This window comes from Scyliorhinus canicula, chromosome 26 (assembly GCF_902713615.1).
Source record: "Scyliorhinus canicula chromosome 26, sScyCan1.1, whole genome shotgun sequence".
In the NCBI taxonomy this organism is placed as follows: domain Eukaryota; kingdom Metazoa; phylum Chordata; class Chondrichthyes; order Carcharhiniformes; family Scyliorhinidae; genus Scyliorhinus; species Scyliorhinus canicula.
In genome coordinates this window covers 10,025,022-10,035,079 of record NC_052171.1, presented here as the reverse complement: position 1 = coordinate 10,035,079, position 10,058 = coordinate 10,025,022, and the positions used below count along the sequence as shown (strand labels likewise).

General features: G+C 52.9%; 1 protein-coding gene across 2 annotated transcripts; it reads left to right on the top strand.

Annotated features, from left to right (window-relative positions):
- The first annotated feature begins 581 nt into the window (after positions 1–581).
- dusp2 (dual specificity phosphatase 2) lies at positions 582–5,644 on the top strand. 2 transcript variants are annotated; one of them, XM_038785535.1, is made up of 5 exons: positions 582–1,063; positions 2,168–2,647; positions 2,927–3,045; positions 3,198–3,417; positions 4,485–5,644. In XM_038785535.1, exons 2-5 carry the CDS (start codon positions 2,281–2,283, stop codon positions 4,697–4,699), a joined length of 921 nt encoding a protein of 306 aa, XP_038641463.1. In that variant the 5' UTR covers positions 582–1,063; positions 2,168–2,280; the 3' UTR covers positions 4,700–5,644. The 2 variants fall into 2 exon arrangements, with proteins under 2 accessions (XP_038641463.1, XP_038641464.1); XM_038785536.1 differs by lacking the exon at positions 582–1,063 and having other exon boundaries at positions 2,025–2,647.
- The last annotated feature ends 4,414 nt before the right edge of the window (positions 5,645–10,058 follow it).

The window sequence follows — 10,058 nt, the reverse complement described above, 5'->3', positions numbered from 1 at the left end:
CGTGCTCGGGAGGGGACAGGCCCGCGATCGGTGCCCACCGATTGTCGGGCCGGCATCTCAATGGGACGCAGTATTTCCCCTCAGCTGCCCCGCAAGATCAAGCCGCCACGTCTTGCGGGGCGGCTGAGGGGAAGACGGCAATCGTGCATGCGCGGATTGGCGCCGTCGAAACTGCGCATGCGCGGCTGACGTCATTAGGTGCGTCAACCGCGTCATTTTCGGCGTGCCGGGCCTTGATGCCAGCGACAAGGCCCGGCGGCCGAGTTTCCCGGCACGGCCCTCCTATCCCCCCGGGTAGGGGAGAATAGGGGGCCGGGCGAGGCTTCCTGGAGAGGTTCACGACGGCGTCGGGCCTCTGGGAGAATTTCGCCCCACGTATCGTCTGGACATAGCCGGGAAATCGGAGAATCCAGCCCTATGACTTTATGACAGGATAGTAGCCTTTCTGGGAAATCGAGGTGGGAGGGGGGGGGGGAGGGGGGAGCTGAGTAAGTGAGCCTGAGACCAGAAGAACACACAATGGTTTCGACAACGATGGGCCGAATCGACCACTTCCCCCCCCTCCCCCCCTCGTTTGGGGGCCCTTTGTTTTATTTTATATTGGTGTTGTCGAACTCCGAGCAGAGGATGTCACCAGTAAATTCCCCCCCCCCCCCACGGCCAGTCAGAGAAGGAAGGGAGAGGAGGGACAGGGGCAAACCCTCTTGGCAACATTCACTGGGGGCTTTACCCGGCGCCCAAATGTGACAAAAGAAAAGCTACAAGGCCGGCGTCGGCTGTGGGCCACGCCTCCCAAAGCCCCTACCACGTCATTAGCGGAGAGGGGGGGGGGGTGGTTGAATGGTGTTTCCTGGGCCCACGGGCAGTGACGAAGTGCCTCCCTGTTTGGAGAGAAGAGAGGGGGAGGGACACCCCGTGTCGTCACTGACCTAATAAGGCAGCTGCTGGCAAGGGTTCCGGCTCCGACAGTATAAAATGACAAGAGGCAGCTCCCTCACAAAGAAACTAAAAGGATTCAAGTGGATTTAACCTCCAACTGTGCATTCCTCTCTCAGCACTGACCGTAAGTATTTGCCAGGTCGCAACTTAACTCACTTACGCTCTGTAAGACCCGTTGAACTCTCTATTTTGCTGTCACTTAATTAACAAAGAGACTTGGGCTTGTTAACCTTGGAGTCAAACTTGAATCTGAAATGAAAATTGATTAGCTACTTTTTAAAGAAAAATACACCGGACAGAGAGTTAAGTTTAATTCAATCGTTTGGGATCAAACTCAAATCTCTATGTTCTGTGTTTTGTAAATATTCGTGAAGTTATCTTAAATTGCTGATATTGTAGTTTAATTCAACTTTATTTGCCATGTAGTTTAATTTCACTTTTATTGCAACGTGCTGGGATCAATTGAATTTTTAAATGTTCTGTGTTTTTATTTTACGGGCAGCAGGGTAGCATGGTGGTTAGCATAAATGCTTCACAGCTCCAGGGTCCCAGGTTCGGTTCCCGGCTGGGTCACTGTCTGTGCGGAGTATGCACATCCTCCCCCTGTGTGCGTGGGTTTCCTCCGGGTGCTCCGGTTTCCTCCCACAGTCCAAAGATGTGCGGGTTAAGTGGATTGGCCATGATAAATTGCCCGTAGTGTGCTAGGAAGTAAGGTTAAGGGGGGGGTTGTTGGGTTACGGGTATAGGGTGGATACGTGGGTTTGAGTAGGGTGATCATTGCTCGGCACAACATCGAGGGCCGAAGGGCCTGTTCTGTGCTGTACAGTTCTATGTTCTATGTTCAATTCTGTACGATTACTTAAATTTTTTTTTTAGAGTACCCAATTCTCCCCCCCCCCCCAATTAAGGGGCAATTTAGCGCGGCCAATCCACCTACCCGGCACATCTTTGGGTTGTGTGGGGATGAAGCCCACGCGGACACGGGGAGAATGTGCAAACTCCACACGGACAGTGACCCAGGGCCGGGATCGAACCCAGGACCTCGGCGCCGTGAGGCAGCAGTGCTAACCCACCGCGCCACTGCGCCGCGCAGAAAGATCATTTTACCCGTAACTGGAACCGAATCATTAAATTCTTCAAGCACCAGAAAGCTGACTTGAATATAATTGTTGGGAATGGGATTTGATGACAATTTTGTTGAAAAAAGCCACTTTTTTTTTCGAAACAGAAACAAAGAATATCTTCCCACTCGTCAATTTGAGAGAGGGAAATCGTCACAGGATAGAATAAAAGAGAAGTTTTTGTTCATCTGCTACTGTAAGTCGTGCCCCTCATCGCAATATGGTGACCACCGAATCGCTGGAGGTGGACTGTTGCCACTTGGTGAAGCTGCTGGTCGAAGAAATCCTCCTGCTGGACTGTCGCCCGTTCTTGAGTTTCAACGTCTCCCACATCCGGGGGTCGCGCAACGTGTACTGTAACACCATCGTGAAGCGGCGCTCGAAAGGAGCCATCGCCCTGGACTGCATCCTGCCCGAGGAGAGTCTCCGCGCCTCCCTCAGCTGCAGCCGTTACCGGACGGTGGTGGTGTTCGACGACAGGAGCCCCAGCTTGGCTGCGCTCGGTCGGGACAACACAGCCAGGCTGGTCCTCAACACCCTCAATGCTGAGCTGGACACCAGCAGAGTGCAGCTCTGCTTCTTGAAAGGTAAGACTCAATTCCGGCCCCCCTCGAAAACAGATCCAAACGATTATACGAGAGGCACGCTCTGATTTTTTTAAAAAACGACTTGCTCAGCAGGTGAAAGTGCTTGCTCACGGGCAAATCAGCTTAATCTATAGTCTACCCACCAAGATCTGATTACGGTGGGTCAACCTTTGCAATGAATGCCATCTCTCAGCCCTCCCCCTGTGCCTGACTTGCTATTGATCGTATGCCTTGTGCAATTCTGGTTATTAACCTTCTCTCTCTCTCTCTCTCTCGCAGGTGGCTACGAGACCTTCCATTCCCTCTTCCCTGAGATGTGCACAGAGGACCTCAGCTGTTGCCCACAGGCGGGCACCATGCCCACGTTGGTCGCCAGGGGCACACCGCTGTACGATCAGGTGAGGAGTCCAGAGGGGAGTCAGAGCTGGGGGGGGGGGGGGGGGGGGGGGCAGGGAGCACAGTTGGCCACGATAATCAGTACAGCTTTCATTAAACTCGTGTCGTTTCGATCTGTCCTAACGCGGGAGCAATGTGTTTGGTTTCTTTCCAGGGTGGTCCCGTGGAGATTCTGCCCTTCCTCTACCTTGGCAGCGCCGCCCATTCCTCCCGGAAAGAGACACTGCAGTCGCTGGGAATCACTGCCCTCCTCAACGTGTCCTCCAACTGCCCCAACTATTTCGAGGGGGTCTTCCAGTACAAATGTATCCCTGTTGAGGACAGCCACATGTCTGACATCAGCGCCTGGTTTTGCGAAGCTATTGATTTCATTGGTGAGCGAGCGTTTTTTTCTCTCTCCCTTCAACCTCCCGTTCAGCTCTGAGGGTGGGGGGGGCGATGAATCACCGGCCACCCATCAAGCACCTTTCCACGATCGAGCAGACAAGTGCTCGTCTAAATGCTTCTCAATAGTTGTGAGAGTTCCCGCCTTGACCACCCTTTCGGGCTGTGAGTTCCCATCATCCTCTGGGTGAAAGAGCTTCTTTTCAAATCCCCTCTCAGCCTCCTGCCCCTTCCCTTAAATCTGTGCCCCCCTTCCCCAAAAGAGAAACATTTCTACCCATCGACGTCCCTCATAGTTCTATACATTCCCGTAGCGGCCTCCCCGAACAGGCACCGGGATGTGGCGACTAGGGGCTTTTCACAGTAACTTCATTTGAAGCCGACTGGTGACAATAACAGTTTCCTTCCTGAGAAGGGTGGCGCAGTGGTTAGCACTGCTGCCTCGTGCTGCCGAGGCCCCGGGTTCGATCCCGGCCCCGGGTCACTGTCCGTGTGGAGATTGCCCATTCTCCCCGTTGTCTGCGTGGGTCTCACCCCCCCACACAACCCAAAACGTTGTGCGGGATTGGCCACGATAAATTGCCCCTGAATTGGAAAAAGTATAATTGGGCACTCGAAATTTAAAAAGAAAAAAAAATCCTTACCGATTAATGAGCCAGATGGGTTTTTACGATAATCAGTGAGAGTTTCTCGATCTCCGTTATATTTTATGAATTGAATTTAAATAATAATCGCTTATTGTCACCAGTAGGCTTCAAATGAAGTTACTGTGAGAAGTCCCGAGTCGCCACATTCTCCCTGTTCGGGGAGGCTGGTACAGGAATTGAACCCGCGCTGCTGGCCTTGTTCTGCATTGCAAGCCAGCTGTTTAGCCCACTGAGCTAAACCAGCCCCCGCCCTAGTGAGATCTGGCGCCTGTCGTCTGAGTATTAGCCTGGGTACCAGCCCAGTGACATGGCCACTACCACACCAGTTGTGCCAATGTTTAGGATGTGAATGATGCCCACGGTTGACATGTATTAATGAGATTTTCCTCCTTGGATTTGCCCCCTATTAGATTCAGTGAAGAACAATGGCGGACGAGTCTTGGTTCACTGCCAGGCTGGCATCTCCAGGTCCGCCACCATCTGCCTGGCGTATCTCATCCGAACACAGCGGGTGGGCCTGGAAGAAGCCTTCGACTTTGTCAAGCAGCGCCGTGGAGTCATCTCGCCCAACCTGGGCTTCATGGGGCAACTGCTACAGTTCGAGACCGAGGTCCTCTGCCGCTAACGCCAGCTGGCCGGGTTTTTGCATTTCGCATTGAGGGGAAGGGGGGAAACAAAACGCAGGTCATTGCTCTCCCCAGCAGTCCTCTTTCACCCCTCCCCCCTCCCCAACCCCAATGACTGGGAAAACGGCGTGCCTCACTGCCCACTTTTGTGACCCTCCTGTCGAGCCACTAGGCCGGTTCAGAACACATGACGTCAACTCTGTATCAGCCGTCGCCATTCATGACAGACAAAACTGCAGCACATTGCGTCTGCCATGTGGCCATCTTAGCACTTCACTGTTGCGGGAGCTGTTGACTTCAATCCCAGCGTGTTGACGTTCCCATTGGGAATGAGCGGGACAATTCATTCCTTGCCGTCTGTCAAGGAGGCCTGTTTGACCGAAATCTGCGAGTTGAGTTGACGCCACGTCTTGGAGCATGCCACCTTGCCGGTTTTAAGGCTCGGCTCACCGCGAACCATCTCGTAAGGAGACCCTCCCGGAGATTATCCCGCCCAAATGCTGCTCTTCCCATCGCGGAATGGATGCCAGGCGCCTGCCGATGTTTGTTTGTTTGTTTCTTTGTTTTCTGAGCCAGAACCGTCCTGAGAAGCGGTAAACGCTGCCACCATGTGAGACTCACGGGGCGTGCGTTTCTCTACCTTATAGCACTGACTGCGTTCGAGAAGGGGGGAACTTCCAGGCGAGGCCACCTCAGGCCGAAGTCGCTGAAACGATTAGAATCACCCCGGACTCTCGCCCCACAGCCCCCTCTCGAAACACAATGGAAAATGTGACTCTGTTATAAGAGAACTACCTGCTAATTTCCTTCGGAAGAAAAGTACTTTATAAATAAAGATATATATACATATACGCACAAATATATTTTTTGAAATACGCGTTTAGTAAATTATGGGATGCATTATTTATTCTGTGACAAATAAAATGATTTGAAAATTTGCAATATTTAAGTCTCCTTGTTAAGTGTTTGCGATTGTCAGCTCCTTGCCTCTCATGGCACCCTGGGCATTGTCGCACCGTAACAGCCAAAGTCAGTGGGTGATCGCTTTTGGCAGAATGAGCCCACCTTGTCCGTCAGGCAATGAGTACATGTCTCCGGGAGGGGGCGTGTGAAAGCTTTCCAACACGCACCATGGTCAGAGCAGGGGAGATTGCCTCTTCGGAGACCCGGGAGCGTTCAGAGCGCCCAAGGAGGCTAATTAGCCCATCGTTCCCAGGAATATCTGACGACACTGATCCCATTTCCCAGCACTAGGCCCGAGGCCTTGTCTGCTGCGGCGTTTCAAGAGCTCATCTAAACACTTTTTAATAGTTGTGAGAGTTCCTGCCTCTACCACCCTGTCAGGCAGCGAGTTCCAGATTCCCATCATCCTCTGGGTGAAATCCTTTTCCTCAAATCCCCTCTAAATCTCCCGCCCCTTACCTTAAATCTGTGCCCCCTGGTTATTGACCCTCTACTAAGGGGGAAAGTTCCACCCTATCCACCCGATCTGTGTCCCTCATAATGTTGTCCACCTCAATCAGGTCCCCCCTCAGCCTTCTCTGCTCCAAGGAAAACAACCCCAGCCTAACCAGCCTCTCTCCATAGCTGAAACGCTCCAGCCCAGGGCAACATCCTGGTGAATCCCCTCTGCTCCCTCTCCAGGGCAATCACATCCTTCCTATAGAGTGGCGACGAGAACTGCACTCAGTACTCTAGCTGTGGCCTAACCAGCGTTTTATACAGCTCCATCATAACCTCCCTGCTCTTATATTCTATACCTCGGCTAATAAAGGCAAGTATCCCATCAGCCTCCTTAACCACCTTATCTACCTGCCCTGCTGCCTTCAGGGATCGATGAGCATGTACCCCAAGGTCCCTCTGCTCCTCTGTACTTCCCATGCCTGACCATTCATAGTGCAATCCTTTGCCTCCTTCGCCTTCCCCAAGTCCGGTTTTTCCGGGTTGGATTCCATTCGCCACTCCTCTGCACACCTGACGATATTCCCAGTCCGTCACGCGGTGGAACGAACACTGCCGTCTCTCCTGTGACAATCCTTGCTTCGAGCTTACAACAGGCTTGAAACAACGTACGTTGAGAGTCAGAGAGAGAGATGAAACAACGGGAAGACTTGGAGCGAAGAGGCGCGGGCTGGCGGTGCCCGAATGAAGGATGAGAGGTTGAAATCGGAGGAATGGGGGGGGGGGGGGGGGGGGGGGGGAGCAATGGAGATAGGGAGGGATGACACCATGGGATAGAATTGGACCAAAGCTGAGAATTTTAAAAGTCAAGTGTATTTGAAGTCGGCTCACTCAGTGAGGAAATAGCTCCCCTTAGTGGTCACCTAGTGTATAAACCCGGGAATGCTGTGTTCTGAAGACGGATGTGGTTGAGCCTCATCCCTGGCGATCCAGGATAGGAGCTGGAAGATCACCTCACTCCACTTTGGGGGAACTAAGTCACCCACGCCCGCCGGAAGACGGGCGAGAATCACTCCGGACTTTTTCCTCGAAAGTCCGAGGGGGCTCCCCGTTCTCCAGGGGGCTAGCAGGACCCCGGCGTGCGTCCCATAGCTCTGTCCGATCCCCACACCCCCTCCCCACGCTCACACCAGCCGTGACTCTGAGTTCCCGCCGGGTGGAACCACATTAGAACCACGGCGGCGGGACTGGGCGGGCAGTCGGCCCGTCGAGCGCGGATATTCGCCGGAGAATCGCGTGCCGGCGTGGGAGCCTATTTTGGGTCATTCTCTACCCCCTGCGCCGAGCCCGATTTCGGCGCGGAACTTAGGTGAATCCCGCCCCGGCTCTCCAGTGGGGTAAGAAGTCTGACAACACCAGGTTAAAGTCCAACAGGTTTGTTTCGAATCACTAGCTTTCGGAGCACAGCTCCTTCCTCAGGTGAATGGAGAGGTATGTTCCAGAAACATCTATATAGACCAGGGGTTCTCAACCTTTTTTAACCCATGGACCCCTTTTCCTCTTAATTTTTTTTTGTGGACCCCCATAGCCATTCCACAGAAAAAAAAGCTTCTTATATGCGTGGTAAACTAATCCTAAAGTCCATCTACCTTACCGTGAGGGTTGGAAACGGATTAGCGGTATTTTCGTACGTTGCCAAACTTATTCTAATATAAAAAGTAATGAAAAAAACTTTTTACTGACTAAATTGAATTAAATTACTCTAAAAATAACCAATTCATATCAAATATACACAGTTTCTAGTGATTACTGTGTTAAATCATTCATTAAACTTGTCAAGGAGAAACGTGGCATAAGCGTCAGGTCAACCGTGGGTATTTAATAAGCTGCTTCTGTCATTAAAGGTCCTCCAGGCTGTTCCTAGGGGACAATAGCCCGGGCAATCTTCAACAACAACTGTCATTAAAGCACAATAAACCCATTTGTCATCAACCGGTATGGATTTTTTTTCCTCAGAATGCAGTACCACAAAAATAAACACAGCAAATGCACCTTTTTGGTTCTGAGCCCCTTCAGCCCTCAAGGTAAATTAGATAGATTATAATCTCTCTTTGACCTTTGTCAGTGCGAGAGAGAGAGAGAGAGAGAGAAAGGTGAATATTCATCATGAAAACAAACATTTTTTTCTTCTACTTGATTCTCAGTAATAACAATTGTTCTGAAGTAGAATTGCTCTATGGACCACTAAAATATCACCGTGGACCCCCAATTCGGTATTTTTTTGTGCGGACCCCCAGTAATGTTGCATGGACCCCCAGGGAAGGACCCCGGTTGAGAACCACTGATATAGACAGAGTCAGAGATGCCGGACGATGCTTAGAATGTGAGAATTTGCAGGTAATTAAGTCTTTACAGATCCAGAGATGGGGTAACCCCAGGTTAAAGAGGTGTGAATTGTCTCAAGCCAGGACAGTTGGTAGGATTTGGCAAGCCCAGGCCAGATGGTGGGGGATTGGTGCGGAACTTAGCTATCAGTTTCTGCTCAGCGATTCTGCGTTGTCGCGTGTCCTGAAGGCCGCCTTGGAGAACGCTTACCCGGAGATCAGAGGCTGAATGCCCTTGACTGCTGAAGTGTTCCCCGACCGGAAGGGATCATTCCTGCCTGGTGATTGTCGCGCGATGCCCGTTCATCCGTTGTCGCCGCGTCTGCATGATCTTGCCAATGTACCACGCTTCGGGACATCCTTTCCTGCAGCGTATGAGATAGACAACGTTGGGCGAGTCACACGGGTATGTACCGCGTACCTGGTTGGTGGTGTTTCCATGTGTAATGGTGGTATTCATGTCGATGATCTGGCATGTCTTGCAGAGATTGCCCTGGCAGGGTTGCGTGGTGTTGTGGTTGTTTGAAGGCAATTAGTGGGGGTGACCTTGGCAAGATGTTCATCTTCATCGATGATGTGTTGAAGGCTGCAAAGAAGATGTCGCAGTTTCTCCGCTTCGGGGAAGTACTGGACGACAAACGTTACTCTGTCGGTTGTGTCCCGTGTTTGCCTTCTGAGGAGGTTGATCCGGTTTTTTTGCTGTGGTGCGTTGGAACATCGACCGATGGGTCGAGCGCCATATCCCGTTCGTACGAGGGCATCCAGCAGGGGGCGGTGATTCCTCCCTCCAGCAGGGGGGCGGTGATTCCTCCCTCCAGCAGGGGGCAGTAACACCTCCTCTCCAGCAGGGGGCAGTAACACCTCCTCTCCAGCAGGGGGCACTGATACCACCCTCCCAGCAGGGAGCACTGATTCCTCCTATCCATCGGGGACGGTCAAACCTCCCCTCCAGCAGGGGGCACTGATACCACCCTTCCAGCAGGGAGCACTGATTCCTCCTATCCATCGGGGACGGTCAAACCTCCCCTCCAGCAGGGGGCGGTGATTCCTCCCTCCAGCAGGGGGCGGTGATTCCTCCCTCCAGCAGGGGGCGGTGATTCCTCCCTCCAGCAGGGGGCTGTGATTCCTCCCTCCAGCAGGGGGCAGTAACACCTCCTCTCCAGCAGGGGGCAGTGATTCCTCCCTCCAGCAGGGGGCAGTGATTCCTCCCCTCCAGCAGGGGGCGGTGATTCCTCCCCTCCAGCAGGGGGCAGTGATTCCTCCCTCCAGCAGGGGGCAGTGATTCCTCCTCTCCAGCAGGGGGCAGTGATTCCTCCTATCCATCGGGTACAGTTAAACCTCCCCTCCAGCAGGGGGCACTGATACCACCCCTCCAGCAGGGGACACTGATTACTCCTATCCATCGGGTACAGTCAAACCTCCCCTCCAGCAGGGGGTGGTGTTACCTCCCTCCAGCAGGGGGTGGTGTTACCTCCCCTCCAGCAGGGGGCGGTGATTCCTCCCCTCCAGCAGGGGGCGGTGATTCCTCCCTCCAGCAGGGGACACTGATACCACCCCTCCAGCAGGGAGCACT